General features: G+C 44.0%; 1 protein-coding gene across 1 annotated transcript; it reads right to left on the reverse strand.

Moving 5' to 3' along the window:
* Window positions 1–111: 111 nt before the first annotated feature.
* Window positions 112–19358, reverse strand: LOC105699541 (torso-like protein). Its single transcript, XM_012424636.2, has 4 exons — window positions 19141–19358; window positions 5580–5901; window positions 4592–4918; window positions 112–1769 (listed from the first exon to the last, which is right to left on the reverse strand). Exons 2-4 carry the CDS (start codon window positions 5883–5885, stop codon window positions 1374–1376), a joined length of 1029 nt encoding a protein of 342 aa, XP_012280059.1. The 5' UTR covers window positions 5886–5901; window positions 19141–19358; the 3' UTR covers window positions 112–1373.
* Window positions 19359–20768: the final 1410 nt, after the last annotated feature.

A 20768-nucleotide genomic window follows, 5' to 3' on the forward strand; every position in this document is an offset into this window, starting at 1 on the left:
AAGTTACTAACGATGCGTTAAGTTAGTGGGATCATACACTGCGAACCACAACGTATAAACCATCTCTCTTCGCTTTTGGGATTAAGTTCCGCTCACTAATGGTGGCGTTAATCAATACGCAAAAGCCGTTTTTAATCCATGACATATTGCTAAGTCCCGATTGGTGCTGATATAGCTACATTATTATTTCCATATTTTTCATACGACGTTCTCAGTGATTCCTTTAATGTTCGAAAGAAGCACAACAAGGCACAATTGACTTTTGATTTTGTCACAGGACGTAAAGCCGTTACTTGTTTCCTCGGTTGGATTACGTATAATAATCGATAACTACATAATTGAATTATCACTGACAGCACGGTAGTAGTATAAAATGTCAATTAAATCATTAATAGTGGAGTACAACGACTCACGCACTCAGCATCTTGGAATCTCTTACGACAAGGATGTAACGTTATCTTTTGTACCACCTGAAGTTCAAGCCCGTAACGAGCAAGGCACGTCTTTAACAGAAGTAGAGCTGTAATCAAAACGCCTAACGCGATAATACAGATCCGTACGTCGACTAAACGATAAATGATTATCAATCTCTGTCTTTCGCGCACTTCTGCCAATAATACACGTCTTCCCTTAACGCGATTAGGGATTACATCATTGATAATTGATTCGACCACCCGGCAAGAATCTGCGTGACACGAGCTCTGTCTCACATTCCAAAATTCTCACTAATTAGTCAAAATCCCTGGCGACATAAAGGCCTAGGGTTTGACTGGATAAAATTTAGAAAGGAACAGAATTCGTGGGGACACTCGCGGATTCCTGCCATCCATGGGAAAGCGTTTCTCGAGCGCGAAAGAAAACGACACCCGATACAACTCGCGCTCGCCGCGCGAAAGTCGTGAGTCGGGGTAAGATATGTACGAATAATGCTTGTGATATATTAAAAGAGTTTGTATAAAATGTTTTCTATTAACGATTATATAATAAATACCTATTTATAACAATAACAGCGTGTACGCGTGTGCGTGCGGCGCGCAGACGCCGCCACGTGGACCCGAGCGCGCGAATCCGATCGGCGGGAAAGGAAAAGAAAAATGCAGCATTTTCAGGAGCGCGGGACGAAAATCGACCCGATCAGGTCTCGGCCATCATCCCGAGGGATCCCCTTGGTCTTATTTGGGATCCCCTTAACACAAATCCCTGAAACGTCAGCCTCGGAAAGGGAAAAGTTCCCGCGTCAATTTGGAAGAGCGCCAGTGGCGCCCCTGTCGGAGTGCGCCCCAAGCTTCCGAAGCGCACCTCTCGGTGCAGTCCGGTGCAGCTTCGCCGGCTCCTCGAGTTCGGGGTAAGAAGGCACTTCCTCGTCCTCTAGCTCACATGTTGACCTCCCAGAGCTTGAAGTAATTGTCTATCACTTCTAGGAACCACTCCCGGCGCTTGGGGTCCTTGAAGAGCGGCGCCAGGGTGCGCAGCTGGAGCTGCAGCAGCGCCTCGTTGCCCAGCAGTCCGTCCAGCTGGCGCAGGAGTTGCGCATCCCCGTGCAGCTTCAATAAACTGGCGTAGGTGAAGATGTAGTACCGGACCTGCAGCTTCTCCACGGCCCAGGCCTCCACCGAGCGGTTCCCGCTCGCCGAGAGGACGATCCCCATGTGCTCGGCGTACCACGGCGAGAAGTAGTTGCTGAGCTCCAGACTCGACAGACCCGCTACTCCCCGGGTCTTCAGCCGCTCCTTTATGCGGAGGTACACCTGTGGAGTGTATACGAAGACCTGGAAAGAAGACGAAGATCAGATATTAGTTGTTAAGATTAGATCATGGAACCTCAACTGAATCCTAAGGTTCCTTACTTATACTTAACATTTGGCATCAAAAGATGAGCTTTATGTATAGACTTTACCATATATACGAAACCGAGGTCCATTATGGGGAATCGTTTCAACCTTAACCCTTCGGCCACTAAGAGCGCCCGACGTTTGGTCCAATATTGCCTGCACGGTCAGACGAATTTCGGCCATACGTCGAAATGACTCCGTGTTCGAGGGATTAATGATCCTAGAGAAGGTTTTATTTACGAAACCGATCGAGACTGATCAACACTTCCTTGACCGAGAATGCACACGGTTCAGTGTGCTCGTACAATCGATAAGCATTGACACGAGCGACGTCAACGTGGTCTCTGACCCCAATTACTTTTTTCTTTTCCTTTTTTTTTTTTTTTTCGTAAGTCCCGCCAGAGCGGCGCGCCCACAAGAAAGTCGACTTTCACTGAAAGTGCCGGCGAAGCACCTTAGATCGCTGAAAAACCGAACCCGATCGCCCGTGAAAAGTCCCCCGTTCCATTGACGAGGAGCCGTCCTTGTCGAGTTGCCACATCAATAGCGGGGTTTACGGCCGTGCGAATTCATTTTATAGATGCAATTCCGCTGTACGGCTTGATTCTACCCTCCCGTATCACGTATGATCGACGTGCTTTCTCTCTCTCTCTCTCTTCGGCACGGCCCGGCAAACGAATGTTCTTAACTGCCGAAAAGGATCGTTAAAACGAGCGGCCGGTACCGCCGTAAACCGCTGCCCCGGTTAACTCCCTCGGCGACATTATTTGATTTATTCTTCAAGTGGTACAGCGAGTTATGAGAACCTGGACGTCCGGGGGAAATAATTTACAGCGACGGGGTAAATAATGATTACCGAGCGAGAGCTGTTATCGCGCCGCCGAGATAAAACGAAATAAAAAGAGATAAAAAAAAAAGAAGAACCTCGCCCTGATTCACGGATTCGCTCCGCGACTGTTACACGGTACACTTCAGCCTCGATGATCCTTGTCAGTATCGGTAGAATAATTTGTTCATGATTTTTTTTTTCTTTTTTTTAATGATTAACTCGCTCTGATTCGCGGATTCACTCCGCGACTGTTACACGGTACACTTTAGTCTCGATGATCCTTATCAATATCGGTAGAATGATTTGTTCATTAGTTTCGGGAGTCGATGTAAATGTAACTCCTGCTATCAACGACACCTTGTTTTTTTTTATTTTAAAATATTTGGCTCGTTTATTTTTTTTTACGATTAATTCGCCTAGATTCGCGGATTTGCTTCGCGACTCTTACACGGTACTCTTCAGCCTCGATGATCCTTATCAATATCGGTAGAATGATTTGTTCATGATTTTTCTTTTTTAATGATTAATTCGTCCCAATTCGCGGATTCGCACCGCGACTGTTACACGGTACACTTCAGCCTCGATGATCCTTGTCAATATCGGTAGAATGATTTGTTCATTAGTTTCGGGAATCGATGTAAATGTAACTCCTCTGTTAACGACTCCTTGTTTTTGTTACTTTAAAAGGTCTGGCTCGTTTTTTTTTTTTAATGATTAAAGGGAAAGAAGTTTTTACTTCTGCCGGAAGCAAGGCATCGATTGTCGACCACGAGATTGTCAGTCTTTAATACTTCGAGTACGAAAGGATCGTTCAGGAGTTTCGGTAATCGGCGTAGAAATGATTTCCATAAACAGCAAGACCCCCTCGTTTTTCTTGCACAGAGATATTATTCGGCTGATTTCAGATTCTTCTTCTTTTCATTCCTCGTTGAAAGAAAAGGAGGTTTTCACATTTCCCGGAAGCGAGGCCTTTATAGTCCGCGACGAAATCGGCGTCCCTTATTTTTATCGGCTCGATGTAAAATCACCGCAATACCAGATGTTAAAATTGTTAATGCATTACGCGGGGCGGAATAGCCTGAGTTATTAGTTAGACGCGAACTCGGTCGTTGTGTAATCAGGAAAACTATCGTTTTTTTCACCAGGAGCTTATTAAGGCCGTCGGCCTCATCCTCGAACGAGTCGTCGAAGACGGAGGTTTGCGACCGCCTCTTCGTGATCTCCCCTGTACTAAGTGGAAGCCGGTAATCATTTTTTGCCTTGCGCAATAATAACGTCCATCTTTCGAAAGTACTTCGTCCTCGTTGCCGAGGAGTTCCCGTGTCCCAAGGTCCATTCGCGTCTCCGACGATGGAGTGGAAAAACTCCGATAGATTTAGATAGGAAACAAATCGAGTCTTTAACCCTATAGCAACTAGGAGTACAGGCTACACGGCGCCTAGAGGTGCCCGACGTTTGGTCCAATATCGCCGGCCCGGTCAGAGGAATTTCGCCCATATGTCGAAATGGCCCCATGAAACTTTTTTTTCATCGAACCAAGTGTACCAAATCCTCTCCGTCCTTTGCAACGGGAATATAGAGACTGCAAGAAAGGTTCTCACCCCGATAAAATTTCATTTTCTTACAAATTTCCCTATAAACATTTACAAGATTTATAAAAGATGAAATTTCATGATTGCCAGGACCTTCCCTAGTAGCCTCCACCTTCACATTGTAAAGTATGACATTATTCGGTACACCCACTTTGGAGAAAAGTTTCATGAACGATCGACCCCTTTATATGCCACTTAGTCGTGACAATTTATTAGAGTTTAAGTGAAATTACTTTTTTTAATTTTAATTAACCAAGTATTTCTCTGGATTAAATGAATTGTTATCGCTCAGTGCTCGTCTATGTGGCTCTAGAGTACAGTGAATGATTTCTCCTCACCTGGTACAAGGAGTTGCCCGTGACGTAGGAGGCGATGTAATGGGAGCCGAAGTTCCTGATGAACCTGACGACGCCGACGGTGTCGCCGAGAGTGATGTTGGCTGCCTCCCTGGCGACGTCTTCGTCGACGACCATGGCCTCGGCAGTCGCGGCAAGCTTGCGACTCTCCCGGAACCTGGCCACCCTGACGAGGACGTAACAGTGTTCCCCGGTGATGAAGGAGGTGTTGATGCCGAGGTGCCTGGAGATCGCGTTTTTGGTCCAGCTGCCGGTGAACGCCCTCCAGGGCCGCTCCATCCGCTCGAACGAGAAGTCCCTGAAGTAGGCCTGGGTGCAAAGATAAAAAAAAGTCATAAGAACTGCTAAGATCGTTAATACATAATCACTGTATATATCATCTTACATGTAATACGCAATGCGTCGATTAGGCGAAAATAACTGACTTCATTGGTTTGGTAGTTTATTAACGTTTGAAATCATTGGAAATCGTTGGAAATCACCGAAACACTGTCACAATTTAAAGACCGCACATCACCTGTTATCAAATCGCATTATTTCTTATCATATGAAATAAAAGGGAATCAGCTCTCAAAAAAGGAAATCATGGATTTAATTGCTGGAAATCGCAAACGGAAATCCCTGGAAATCAGCTAAACAATGTCGCAATTTAAAGGCCGCACATCACCTGTTATCAAATCGCATTGTTCCTTATCATATGAAATAAAAGGGAATCAGCTCACAAAAAAGGAAATCATGGATTTAATTGCTGGAAATCACCTGGAAATCGCAAGCAGAAATCCCTGGAAATCATCGAAACACTGTCACAATTTAAAGGCCGCACATCACCTGTTATCAAATCGCATTGTTCCTTATCATATGAAATCAAAGGGAATCAGCCCTCAAAGAAGGAAATCGTTTTCGCTGATTTCCAATTGAATCGGCACCAGGGTATCGATATCTTTTGGGAATCGGAACGTCCTTAGCATACCTGCATCAGCTGACGCACGTTATCGCAGAACTCCATGTGGAAGTCGCCCTCGAAGACGGAGCCCTTGGCGTGCTGTTGTCGCGCCGGCGCGGCCACCGGGTTGCGGAAGACGTTCAGGGTCGGCTCCCGGAAGATCCAGGTGTCGCTGTCGTTCCTGGGGACGACGCGCATGCTGATGCTGAGGTACCCGTAGCGGCTGAAGACGTTGACGGCGCCTCCAAGACGAGGCTTCTGGCATAGGACCAGGTGAACCCCGACCACCAGGAACACCAACGTCGGGGCCAGCCACCGCCGACGGTCACGCATCGCGTGCTGAGGTACACTATCAAACAAATATTACAAAATTCATAACACTTATTTTTCCGCAAGGTGCCCCTAAAACCCGAAATACCAATCCGATAACGCGTATCCAAATAGTAAGTACCAGTATTATCACCTCATTCCGTAAGTTTAATCCTACATTTATTTAGAGTATTTTAATAAGTGGATATTAATTCGTCATTAGCACACAGACACATAAAATGTGTAATTGTACTATAACTTTGTGTAATAGAAGTGTATGAATTCTTTTTAATAGCGCGTTGAGCCTCCACAGGCAGTGTCCTGGGGATCCATCATCGGCTCAGCTGCGAGACCTGGACACTCGTTATGTCCATCGGTAATCCCGATTAATCGCATCGTTACACCCAGAAGACGGAATTACTCCAGTACTTGGGTCGTCTACTAGGATGATTATGCATGCTAAGTGTCATGAGACATCTCTGGCATCCTTCGCGACAGGCTTCCTTATTTCCCTTATTTTCCCTGATAACCTGCCAATGTTCGTTCTAGCAAGTAATTAGAGGAGTCTGTAACGGCACTCCTACAGGATGCTGGAGGATGTCCTTAACCATCTCTTTCCCAGGAGGGATGTAATTGAAATCCAGATTTTTATAAATACACAACGCGCCTCGTGATCACCCTGTTGATAATTACGTAAAGCGTCCCGGTATTACGATTTCTCGGGCGAGGGTTCGAACCCCTAAATTTTGATTTCCACTTTTTGTTTTTTTATTTAAATTGACGTGGTGTTTGGTTTATATAGAGAAGAGGATTTATCAATGGAAAAGTGAAATCCGCATGTTGAAAGGATGTACCCAATGGTTGCTCAATTCGCGATCGATGGTTGTACCGTGAGCGGTACTTTAGCCCAAGTCGATCAACACTGCACCGACGACTTGCATTCTCAAACGCACCTTTTCTTAGCTCGTCTTTGCCGTCCCAGTAACCTTTTCTCTCATCTTCGTGTCTGACTCTCTTTCAGGTAACTCCTACAGGTCGCGTCATTGCGCTTCCCTTATTACCTTTAACAATAGCACGGATCGACTCCTAATGATCGGGTAGTCTGTCACGCAAAACGCGTAAATGCAAATCTTGTACGAATAATATACAGCAAAAGGCTATTTTGATAATTCCATTTGACGTATCAAAACCGCGCACAATTGCGTTACAATTCGCCGCGTAAAAAGAGACTGGAGTAAAAGAAAAAAAAAAAAAAGAAAAAAAAAGTGGCGCGTAAATTGAGAGATAGATTTTACTCTTTCGTGTTGTTCCATGCATTCATTCCTCACTTGGTCTCTTCTGTTTTAGAGAGGATGCAAGTGTCGGCCCCTTCCCTCGGTACACCTTGAAACCCCCGTCGCCGAGGTAATGCCGAGAGTATTGTGCAATTACTTTCTCCGCCGATCGCGCGGTGTGGTAAGAAAGTCCGCCTATTACCGGGATTCGTTTTAAGAATTCGGCCCGACGTAACGACCTTCCTCTCCTGCCGAAATGAGAACCGACGCCCAAGATCTCTCTCCCTCGTAAAATGTCCCAAAAGGTACCGGAATTCCCGGCACATCGAGGAGACTCGAATTTTGGCCAGGGATTTCCGCTTACGTGAAAGTGGACCTCTCGTTGAAAATAAACCACCGTAATATAACTCGAACTCGAGATTTCGTCCCGCCGGTCCATTACGCGCCTCCACCCGTGTAGTTATGCAGATCTGCGGATATGCACTTGTGCAATTACGCGCGCGCGCGGTAACGAGGAAGTGCCTACGAGTTCTTAACAGCGATTAGAGGAGTTCCCGTCCGACTCTTTTTTCCCCGGGGCGAACTTTTTCACTTGTCTGGATAATGATTTAGAGCGATTACATGCGACAGTGACTCGCGAGTACGCTTCTTTCTTCCTCGTTACGTCTACACTAGTGATTACACCGGAATAAAAAGTATTTCTTTGATTAAATGAGAATCATCTTGAATAAGGCACATTCGAAAAAAAAATAGGGTTTCAATGGAAAGAACGTATAATCACCGAAAATATTTGCTTTTCAATCAAAGAAAGGATAATATCCTGCAAATTTCAGTAAGACTGTAAGTCCTTTAATTGCAACGAATTTATTGGATATATCGATAGAAATGGTTACGTAGATATGAAAAGATATTTCCTTTCATTGGACCGAGGAGATAAATAATTCCGGAACAAGAATTTCCTCTCTTTCAAGGAAATTATTTCCTCGAGTGGAGTTAAAGATATGAAACGATCGACACAATGCATCGGAATTAAACATTTGGCATTTCTGAGCGAAGCCTATACACTGAGACGCAAAGAAATATTTATTCGCAGACAAAGTTCGTTTTAATCAACGCATAGATTTTTCTTCTCAAAAGAAAGAAAAAAAATGTTCCTCGCAATAATACACGATTCAGGCAACAATATATATGTTTCAGTGAACTAATCTTTTTTCTCGGGGTATTTCTTCGATTACATGCTACGGTTCCTTTAACCCTTCCGACATATGGGCGAAATTCATGAAGACGTGCAAGCGACATTGGACCAAACGGACGCCTTTATTAGCAGGAGGGTTAACTCCATTGGGAGAAATGATTTTCAATAAACGAAAAAGGGAAATTCTCATCGATGTAGGCGAGTTATTTGTCCTCGGATAAGGCGACGTCAAATCGGCAAAACGGAAGGAACTCGCCAGGTCGGTTCCGCTTTCGCCGGTCGCTCTCTTCGGTAGAGAGTGTCGCCGTAGTTAGCGCGAGTAGATCACCAGACCCGGGCGGTTTTTCCTTTTCGACCTCCCGGTTGCACTTTTAGACATGGCCGATACCCGGTATGTCCCACTATCCCGCTTTTAGAGCCGGCCGATCGAATCGCGGTTCTAACTTTCGCGAGCGCGAAACGGGAGCGCGGAACGCCCGCTCGCCGGTTTAGCGAGAAACGGCCGGCCGCGATTTGCCGCGCCAATGGATGAATAAATTTGCCGGGCAAATAGCTCTATAAGAGTGAGGAATAAACGAGGGAGTAGGGTCAGGACAATTAATGACACTAAAAGTACCGATGCCCGGAGTCGCGGCCCGAATCCCTGGGGCCCGCGATCGCGTGCAGACCTCGCGGCGTTCTCGAGAGCTCGATCCGGTAGTATAGAGGAAAAAGCAAATCGCCAGGAAAAAGAAAAAAACCCCGCCGAGAAGTAAATGCGACCTTGAGCCTTTCGCAATGATGTCAGGAATCAGAAGGAAGGTTATTTGTGGCGAAGGAGCAATTACGAGTCCCGGAGATCGGCGCCAGAATGTAGTCGCGTACCCAGGACGAGTCCCGGATCATCCCTGGGATTATATTTCCCCCCCCCCCCCCTCCATTCGAACTCTATACACGGCTAACAAAAATCCTGAATATCCCCCAGGACCCTCGCTCTACCTACATATTTTTTACCGAATTTAAAACAGTACCGATAAGGAGGCAAAAAAAAAGAAATAGAAATATCTTCCCACCCAGGAGAACGTCTACCGCGCGTTCGGAATTTTTTTTTTTCCCTAACCGTCAGGAATTCTCACCGACGAAAAATCATGGACATCACTAGAATCTTACTGTATATGGGGATATTTTTTGCGAATAGATAATCTGGGGACGGTATTGCGGAAAAAATTAAACACTGCGGAGAGCGGGCCTGACAAGGGTACATCCGGAGTCAGGGGGTATTCTCGGCTTCGGGTGATAGTGAGGTTAGGTAATCTCCTTTCGTACCTTTCAAAGAGTCCTGGGAACAGGTCGAGCTCTAAATGGCGGTGAAACGAGGCCCCGAGTTCGCAAAAACGTCGGAATCGCAATCCTCGAGCAGACTGACCCCGGAAATCGCGAAATCGACGTGAACTTTCCTCGCCGATAAGAGCCGCCGTTTTCAGATAACAATTGCGGAATGCATAGGGAAGGCTTCTCTTGTCGGTGTCGCGGCCACCACGAGGAACGTCTCTTGACTCAGACTTGTGCCCCACGTAACGCACAGGTACGCGGATACGCAGGTACGCATACGTGACGCACAAGTCCAACGAGATCGAGATACCTGTCCGGAGGAAGGATCTCTTTCCAAGGCAGTTTTTCACGGCCATTGAACCGGTCGTCACTCGAAGGCTCCCTAGTTTTTAGTCAAGACGCGGATACGGTCGATCCTTCTTCGGCCTTTTCGCCTTCCTTATCTCAGAGAGCTCCTTGAATCAGAAAACGCCTCCTGCGTCGTACAAAGCTTGTGCAGTGATACAAATTCTCATTAAATTCAGGAATACCTCTTAATACCTTCTAGGTGGCATTAATGTGATATGAAAGGGTGATTTTTTTTATATAAATATATATTATATAAAAAACATTAAAATTTTTATAAAACATTTCTCCAAACTAGGTGCGCCGAATCATTTGAAACTCCAGCACGTGATCATGAAAGTCCCTAAGGACGTGGTGCTTATGAGATTTGATTTTTCAGAGAAGTATGCATTCTTGGTTTCAGTCTGGGATGAATGAAAAAATTCTTTATTAAAAATGAAATTTCACGAGGACTTTCTTCCTTAGGGCCTCCGCAATCACGTGCTGAGGTTTCCAACAATTCGGTGCATCCAGTTCGGCGAAAGGTTTTAATGTAAATATTTTCACTTTATGTATGTTTATAATGACCCTATCATATCACTTTAATTATTTACGGTGATCTAAGTGTTTCTTGTTAATGCGATAAAATTGATATTGTTACCCGGCAGGACTTATAAAAAATTACTAAGCTCTTGTAACGACGTAAGTGTAACGATTAGTCCGAGTTTCCTCTACTTAGCGCGAATCCAGAGCAATTAGCATGCAGATGAGAAACAATGTCACCAGTCAAAGCCGATCGCAAATGTCGAGCACTGACTTCTGCCTTGCGCCCTATTTGCGTCTATTATCACGGTTTACGACTTCCCATGATATATACCGATCGACTTTGCATATCGCCTTTACGTCCTCTCTTCATTCATTCCTTCATTCATATTTATTTATTATGAACGGCTGATATTTACGCCATTGATGTTATTTCCGACAATGTTGGGACTTCGGGAGATGTCATTTGCATTAGGACGTGATGGAAATAATCAAGCAATGAGACTTTTCGGGGCCCCATTGTTACGTGACAGGGACCCTAGATCTCGGTAGGACAATGTGAGGATTCTGGAATAACTTAAGATGTTAAAAATTATAATGAAATGCATACTAGGACACGTTTGAGTAGGTGGACATAAGTACAATTGAATTACGACTATTATTAATTATTCCTTCGAGGAATGCTCTTACTGCTCATTTTCGACACAATTATTTTTACGCTCCATTCGTGGTGCTTGTATCTCACTTTAAAACGTTTTTTAATGTCATGCGCAATTCATTCAATTAAAACGGCAGTAAGTTATTCCTCTATCTAACAATATGTGGAGTAAGAAGAACGCCTTTGAGTAAGTCGAAAAGAAATGATGATAAAAGAGATGAAGGAACGTGCAGAGAGGCAAAGTAGAGTTTGTTGATGTGCAGGATTTATTCACGAGACGATCGATTGTGTCTAGCAGCCTCCCCACCGGATCACGCAAGTTTATTTCATTTCCGCTAATTGCAAGTCCCCTCGGTGCAACATTCAAGTACTCTCCCCCAGCATGGAAGTGATTCTTCTGGGTCAGTGACTGAATGGCTGCTGCGAGACTCCACCAGATCGTTCTCCTCGGTGTTTATACTACTTGTTACTATCAGCCCTAACGGATTGTCGTATTAATTCATCCGGTGAATAATTGTTTTCATGTTTCCAGAAGGCGGGGAACATCTAATGTCCGGCACCGAATGGAGTTTACACTTCCCACGGGTTGTTGAACCGATCTCATTGTGTACGTCGGGACACGTGACAGGAGCACGGGATAATGATTCACCGAATGAACTGCATAGTTAGTAACTTTCTTTTTTTTTTATATATAAACAATCGCCGAGGAACGATCCCGAGGAGAGCGATACGAGATAGACGGATCGTCTTACGGAAGAGTCATCGGGACACTTAACATTAAACCTTTGACACGAATCGCCGATAGGTTAATCGACTTTCGATTCGATCAACGAAAGAGGTACATTTTGATGAAAAAAAAAAAAACATATACATAATTAAAAAAAAATGTCTACCATTTTTTTTCTCTCCCTTCTACAGAACCGAGAAAACTCACGATCCTGAATAGTGCGATATTTCTCATAAAAGAGTCGTAATGAAATTTGACATTAAATTATTTACACAGAAATGTAAGAAAAGAACCATTGATAATGGTTAAAATGAAACGTAAGACGGCGTAATTAGTATTATTCCCCATTTTTTTATTGCGTAGGCCGACACTCGCGATTAATCATGGATTGCTCTCAGAGCGACGCATATTTAGATAAAAAAAAAAAAGAAGAAAAAAGGAAAAGAAACAGGCATACTTAATAAATCCAGCGTAAGGCTGCATCGGTATTTTTTTTCCTTTTCTTTTCTTACAGCCACACGAGTCCTTGATTGGAATGAAACGTAAAAATAGATGAATGTGTATGACGGGGGGGGGGGGAATTTTTTTCAAACAACGTTCACTCAGCTCGCAGGCTTCCGCGTAGCAATAAGCAGCTTTAGACGGAGGCTTTTGCAAGCAACTTCAACGCCAGTTTAACTACCTTCAACGCTCCCTGCAAGAGGAGAACTCTTGCGCACTCGTCGGCTCAAACAAATGATCATATCGGCCGATTACAATGCAATTGCGCGCTGCAACTGCACCGCCGCGCTCCTTCTTGAGCAGCAATGTTTTGAAGGCCGCCACCTGTTAATCAAAGTACAGGTGCAGGTGTAGCTGCAACTCTCGCTGCACCGGACACGGACACGTGGGCTCTTTACCGGAATTCATTCACTCCGAAACTCCGGATAGAAATTCATGATTATCACATGATAAGGACATTCGATATGCAAATAATTTACAGAGACCATGAAATGTCTGCAATGTATGTACGCAGACTTATTGCACAATAAGTTTGAATCGGGCCGAATTTCCCCTGTGACACGAACAATGCAATTGCGCGAGTTGCAATTGCACCGCAGCGCTCCTTGTTGAGCAGCAATGTTTTGAAGGCCGCCACCTGTTAATCAAGGTGCAGGTGCAGGTGTAATTGCAGCTTTCGCTGCACCGGACACGGACACATGGGCTCTTTACCGGAATTTATTCACCCCGAAACTCCAGATAGAAATTCATGATTATCACATGATAAGGAAATTCGATATACAAATAATTTACAGAGACCATGAAATGTCTGCAATCTATGTACGCAGACTTATTGCACAATAAGTTAGAACAATAATTTGCGGTAATTCATCACGCCATTACTGAAATATGAGCCACGGGCGCTGCAATTGTTTATCAGCAATGCATGAGATAAATTTAACTGTACATGTGCGTACTAACATCGCGACATTGCATGCACTTAACTTTGTTTGGTATTTAAATATTGTTGGTTGGTCATTGTGTACTGCAGGTGTGAGTTCCAAATGAGGAGTCATAAGCGACACACTCATGATCTTTTATTAGGCGAATTTGACGGTAATTTTCCATCACTTTATCTATATGGAAACTTTGCAATTCGCGAACTTATTTTCGTCTAATTGTGCTCCGCTCCTCGGATCGCAGCTTAAAAAACGAAAATATATCACGTCAAATCCCTCGCCCGGAGAACTTGAATTAAACGCGAATACGCACGCTTGCACATTTTTCGCTCCGCATAATGCAGTTGCATAATTGCAGCTCGCCAGTCGATACCTCGGAGAAGGAATTAATGAAAGGGAAATTCCTTGTCGATCTTTCGCCGATGTTTCGGGAATACCTTTCCTTGTGCGTTAATAATGTCGTTGTGAATTCTTTTTCCCTCACTCGGTAATTGTTTATTTCCCTTCCTTGAGGAAACGATTATTCAAAAGAGATAAATTATCCCGCAAACAAGTGCAGATTTACCTTCAGCACGAGCCCCGGTCTCCCTTTCCTCATACATTAATAACTTAACACATTAATATTTATTTATTTTTCATTTCGTTATGCATTTACTAATGCACTTTTTGTTTTGAACTAAGCGATAGAGAGAAGATATCTTGAAGACGAGAGTGGAATTATTTTTGAGACGAAATTCGACCTCAATGACTCAAAGAAAAATGTCTACAATCGGTAGTGGAGAACGATAAATTAACGATTAATTAACAAATGATGATTCACGGGAGTAACGTGACGCCGGGGCTAAATAACTCCTCGAATCTCTTTTGCAAATCGGACGAACCTGTGATACTGATTTTTCATTTTTTCTTTTCCTTTTTATTCCCTTTCATTAATTCCCGAGACTCGAATTTGGTATTCCGGCGGAAATAAAGCCCGACAAAGCGGAACCTCTCGAGGCTTTTTACCTCACTTTCGGACTTTCGCCAATTTAATTCTTCGCGTATAAATGGCCGAGCCAAAGCAAGTGGTTTAATTTCGGGGCGAGGAGAATTTCTCAAAACGTCCATACCGGATTTTCCAGAATTCTAATCCAGACCGAATTTCCCTAGTGATGCTGTTGAGAGAGAATTTATTGTTGGTGCAGGTCAGTACCTCTGATAATGAATCCACATTTCGTGAAACTTCCGCTTCTGGATTTCTTATCTCGAGGCCCTCCCTCCGAATTTTTTTTACGAAAAGGGGGTAGGATAAGCTGATTTGCCTTCGATCATCTAACTAATATTACTCAACGTTTTTTTTTTATTTTCTATTCTAAATCTTTTCTAGACTATCGACTTTGCAAAACATCCCCCAAGGTATAAATCTTCCTAAAAGCGCGCTACGTCGATCAACCTCGAGACTCTATACATGGTTAATTTACATCCGGTTAAGTCGATTCTGCTCTACGAGTGTAAAAGTACCGAGGCTATTTCTAATGGATGGAAATTCGATACAGGTATTTCGCAAGGGCGCACACGAAGTCGTGAAGCACGTGACAAGCGCAACAGCTGAGTACCCTCCTATCACCTATCGAATACCGCTGCACAATATAGGTAGATGTCAGTCAGTTCCAGGATAAGCGTGGGGTGATAGATAGCGATAGAAGTGGCCAGTGACGGACAGGGATAGAAATAAAGAGGGATAGACATCAAACGGGAGGACTCGTCACACAGAAAATGGCACGGCTGACTTCAAGGGAGTTCCTAGGCGCAAACCAGTCCAAGGTTGTGTGCGGTAACGCGACTTTCCGTAAAGGATCTCGAGAGTATTTTCTGCGTCTGTCAATAACTCATTAACGCCACTTAACCATTACCGAATAATATCCCCACCGAACGAGGGTCCTTCCTTGGGAGTAATATCATTTTTCGGGCATTTCGGGCACAAGTCACGACTCCGTAATGCAAATTAGACCTGACATGTCAAAACGACTGTGGACTTATCTTGAGATATGAAAATCAATACACTTTTCTGATTTAACACCGGACGCGAAATGTCGTCTCCGTGTCCCTCAAGGATCAGCTCCTCGACATTTACGATTATTACTCCATCCTCGCGGGGCCTAATCGAGCGTGCCCAATGTACAGGTAACGATCGGTTATCTTGGCATTATTCAGAGAGCAACAATGTCCTGGAGGTCTCTCCGATGGATTAGACTCCACCGGGGTCCTAAGTGCAACCAGTCCAAGGCTAAGTGTCGCAATCCGACTTTCAGCCCGCTTCGGTGCAGGGACGACCACGTGGACGACCGTCAAGGAGATCGTTGCTAAATCTTGCTAAATCTTTCCAAATCCTTTTAAGTATCGTCACGCCCGTGCGCGTACTCGATGCCTCCGGAAGAAATTTATTCAGCCTTTCAACGAACCCGAAAAAAAAATATCGCGAATTAGCGGCCCTTTAACCCTTTCAGCGCTGTGGCCCCATAAGTGCGTCCGACGTTTGGTCCAATATCGCTTGCACGCCCTGATGAAATTCGCCCTTACGCCAAGCGCGCTTAACGCTCAACGGGTCATGGTGACGTGAAAGGGTCATTCTATATATATACATATAAAACGTAAAAATACTTATGGAGGCCCTAAGGAAGAACGTGATACTTGTGAAATTTCATTTTTCAAGAAAAATTGTTTTCATTTAGCCTGGACTAGAGCCAAGATCACATATATTTTTTTTTGTAAAAAAAATTGAAATTTCACGAACATCGCGTTCTTCCTTAGGGCCATTATATAGAATATATATAGAATGACCCTTTCATATCGCCTTAAATTCGTGAAGTGTCAATGACTATCGCAATGATATATTTCGTAATAAATTCATTGATTTGTAATATCGTCACTCTTTTACATTCCAACGTTAGTTATAAATAATTGCGTTACATTACTATTTCTCTGTTCTATTGGCTTGTTATTTTATTATATTATCATTTCATTACTTCATTGCGGTATTATTTTAATTTTTGTTCATAACTGGCTGGTCTTTCCCTTGTTTAACGAGCCCGGTCCCTTTCTACGGAGTAAAAGCTAGTAAAAAAAAAAAGGTTAAAAAAGGAAAAAGACCCTCGCAGAATTACGTCCGATTACTTTTATTTTGGGATCGTTGGTTCGCGCAAGTACACGGGTAGTATGTACAATGTACAGGTACTCGTATGAGGAACCTGGAATAAAGGCGACCCGTTGGGAACCGAGAAGCCGTAATTCCATCCTGTGTTTATACACCTGTACTTTTATACACGTGTACCGTGCAATTGACGGGCCTCGCGTTACCGCTACCTCAAGTTATCCCGCCGCAAATTATAGCCTTAAAGGCATCTCCAGCTTCGGGAATATAGAGGAGGCTGCTCCTCGCTGGACCGTAAACAGAAGATGCAGAGTCGCACGATAAAAAGGAGCTGCTCGACCGAAAGTACCTCAACTCGGCTCGTACATTCGACCGGAGGGTAAACCCTTCTTCAAGTGCGCCATTTACCGCGCCCAACAATTTTCCGACTCTGTTATTAATTTATGAAAATAATGCAGATAAAAAGGAGCGACTAAGTGACGCCTGATACACGTGGAAAAATGATCAAATTTTTGTTTCCTCCACCATGGAATATAGTCATTATATGAACAACTAAATAATTAATTGACAAGGCTAAATTGTTTGGTTAATAATGTTTGGTTGATCGCTCCTATTGTAAAAAGTGTTACGTTCCGTTGAAAATGTGATATAGCTTCCCTTGTTGGGATTTCCCTCGCGATATGGACAAAATTAATTATAATATTTCATAGAGTTAACGAAACGATTCAACTAATACACTATAGTTGAGTGAAAAGAAAATGAATTTTTTTCTTCAATTAAACAAATGCAGTCGATCAAACGGTTCTGTTAAATGAACCAATTTCTTTTTCTGCATGTAAGCTCACGTGGAATCGCGGCAGAGTTTCGCACCAAGTGCATTCAATGAGCGTCGGGTACTAATGATTTATTGAAAAAAGCCGAACACAGTTGGAACACGTGGTTGAATAACGCGTTGGATAACATTTTCGCGGTGCTCGCAATGCTTCTTTGCATATAGATGTAACCGGTATGTGTACATATTATGAATATACATTTACATGAGTGCATATCCTCGACACGTTAACTTCCCTTCCTGCAGGCGGGTTCGATTTATGATACCAGTTTGCGACAAATCCCGTATACACCGTTCCTTGCTCTCGGAATTTAATCGACCCCTCGCGTCCTATATTTCTCACGGTAAAAAATCCACGGGACGAATTGGAAATATATACTTATCGCTCCCCATCTGTTACAGCGTCACGTGGAGGCACTGATAACAGGCGGAAGCCCTCAAACATTTGAACACTGATAACACCGTCCCCTGAGCAAGTGTCGGAATCTTAAATCCATATCCTAACAGGAAAAGTCGGCAGGTCAAAATGTTAGATAAACATTAAATTATTTCCAAACTGAGAAAATTAATTTACAAGCATTTTTCATAAACATCCAGGCATGATCTCAATTAATGGTTTTCAAGTACCTACATTTCATATTTTCCTAAATCCATATCCTAACAGGAAAATTCGGCAGGTCAAAATGTTAGATAAACATTAAATTATTTCCAAACTGACAAAGTTAATTTACAAATATTTTTATAAACATCCAAGCGTGATCTCAATGAATGGTTTTCAAGTACCTACATTTCATATTTCCCGGGATCATATTTCTTCGATATTATCGAGATCATTTTCTTTTTTATATATCGCGTTTCTGCAGGAATGGTGCAGTAGTGATGTATGGTTCTTTGATTTTGTATAATTGATTCTCTTTTGTCATTTTGTCATTTGACTTTTTCTTAGGTTTAGGTGAGGAAGAAAAACACGTATGGGCTTCGAGGATATCCCCATCCGGCAGCGAGCGGAAGTTTTTGGGCATATTTGGCCAATGATAGTGGCTTATCTGCGGGGAACGCTTATCAAGAAAGGACCGACGAAACGAGAGCAAGTGGTTTCGGGCTACGAAGGCGAGATTTTCACGGCGGCCAATCTCCGAGAGCCGACTCGGCGCGAATTAAACGTGCGGTTTGTTAACCCCGCTCGGCGATTAACAAGGCCCTAATCGTTCCGGTTTTCAACAACAGTTCGATTAATCGGACTTCTCGGCAAAGTCTATAGTCGACAAAGACCGGCGAATGGACTATTAAAGAAAATAAAAAAAAAATTATCCAAATTTCCCAGCACCCCTCATTTTCTGACAGAAGCAATTATCACGCAAAGACATTTTTGTAAGGCGAAAAATCACTTAAAGAAAGCGAAAATCCCGACCAGATAATATAAAACAAGACCAAAACAAATCTCCCCAAAATCCGCAAAATCCTTCATCCTCTGATAGAGGCAATTATCACGCAAAGACATCTTTGCAGGACGAAAAATAACTTAAAGAAACCGAAAATCCCGACGAGACGGCTACACCAGCGCTTGCGCAAGCGCGCTCCGACTTCAGCCGCGTGCTGTCTCAGCGCGCGGTTTCGCCAGCACGAAATGCCAGCTGGATGTCCGATTAAAATGAAGAAAAAGTGAAGAAAATAATACAGAATACCACGGATGATTAAGACCCTCACTTTCGAGTAAACGATAGCCCGAGTGGCAGGGAATTAATTCGCGGAAAGAACTCGGGCGGCATAATTCCCGCTCGGTTGCGCCAATCCGAAATGTGTATCGGTGTATATAGAGAGTACTGTGCTGACTGGACGGAATTACCTAATCAAGGAGTGCTAGGTACGTTCCATGGCGTCCTGGTCCAGGTTGCGCAGCGGCGGGCCGAAAAGCCCAACTCTCAGGACACTCCCTGCCCATCGCCGGTGACGCGTGCACCTACACCCGCGCGCTGCACCTGCACGCGCTCGTCTGGCGAGCTCGCTCGATCGGCCCGATCGCCACGCGACTCGCCGAGCGGACCGACCAGTACTGCCGAGCACCGCGGCGAGTCCGAATCGGCCGGTCCACGCGGGCCGACTCGGGGCGAGTGCGTGCGCACCTAGCGCGCTGCCGTGTGCGCTGCCGCGTGGGCGCAGCACTCACGGCGCACGCGCAGCGCGTGAACATGGGGCAGCGCGGCAGCGCGTGAGTCAGTGCACGGCCGCGCGCCTGAATGGATGGACGCACAGGCGCATCAATGAGCAGCCACGTGACCGAATTGTCAAATAGAAAGGAACTAGGAAAAGTTTTTTTAACATGGAGAAAAAAAGTGTATCTATTTCGTGGCTCCGAGGTTTTTTCCACTTTTCTTGGGATACTCCGAGTATTCCTTTTTCTATGATGGTCACGCTCTCGCACACCTCATAGGAGCCGGAAAATCCAGGAAAGGAGGGTTAAGAAGGAAAGAGGGGAAATGAAAGTAAAAGATCTCCCATGATGTTGGAAATGAATAAGAAATGGGAATTGGGGAACGGTGGGAAATGAGGTGGAGGTTTCATTTGAAATTATTTAGGTTGTCACGGTTTTGTTTGATCAATGGAGGATCTTTGAGACCGGGAAGGATGGTTGATGGTAAAGAACACCTGGGGAAATATTCGGATCATTTGGGCACACTTGTTATGGCGAAAAAAAGGTGTTTAACGTTTATAGGAGCAGATGGGGAACCGCTGAAGCGGGGAAAAGCAAAGTGGCCGTTCGCCGGTTTACGAAACGGTTTCGCATCTTCGTTAAGTGCCTTTTGTCAGGGAGAAATGGAGAAACTGTGTATGGGCCCGATTAACGATCGTTGTCACACGATTCTTCGCAATCAGCCTAGACAGGATGTCCGCGAACGTACACAAGCAGGCAGACGAGAGGAGGAGGCACTCCGCATTTACATGATGTAGATTTAAGTGACAACGAGGAGGGGACCTCGAACAAAAACACTATTAACACGACGGAGTTTATTTTCGACCTTACGAAAATGCACGCGTGTCGGTACCAAGGACGTAAGATGTACACTATCGAAAAGAAATCCTATAATTTAATACCACTTCCCTTCCAAACATTCGGACATGTAAATACCAATTTTAAAACACATTTCCCATAAAATATATGACACATGTATGTTACAAATTGTATATAATTATATTTCACTTCCATGAAATTAAATTAATAGTTCCACTACCACCTTAGGTAAGTGTAGGAATTTCATGAAAGGTTTTAATGGTAAGTTCCGGTAAACTGGTCTATGAAGGGAGCAGATTTAAGAGAGAAAATAAAGGGGGTGATCCTTGTTTTTTCTCTTTTATATTCGGTATGGCGCAATTTGACAATAGCCTATCTAACGGCAAGATAAAGATTGATGCTCTATTTCCTTTTTTTCTTGATTTTTAAAAATATCAAAGAAATGGTCGAGTTCGCGAGGTCCA

Source organism: Orussus abietinus, unplaced genomic scaffold, assembly GCF_000612105.2.
Source record: "Orussus abietinus isolate OABI.00-Male unplaced genomic scaffold, Oabi_2.0 scaffold8, whole genome shotgun sequence".
NCBI classification, from domain to species: Eukaryota; Metazoa; Arthropoda; class Insecta; order Hymenoptera; family Orussidae; genus Orussus; species Orussus abietinus.

Coding starts and splice junctions, on each gene's coding strand:
- LOC105699541 (XM_012424636.2), bottom strand. CDS start 5,885: ATGCGTGACCGTCGGCGGTGGCTGGCCCCGACGTTGGTGTTCCTGGTG. Junction 4,919..5,579: donor ACGTGCGTCAGCTGATGCAG/GTATGCTAAGGA, acceptor CTTTGCACCCAG/GCCTACTTCAGGGACTTCTC. Junction 1,770..4,591: donor CGGGCAACTCCTTGTACCAG/GTGAGGAGAAAT, acceptor TCTTCTTTCCAG/GTCTTCGTATACACTCCACA.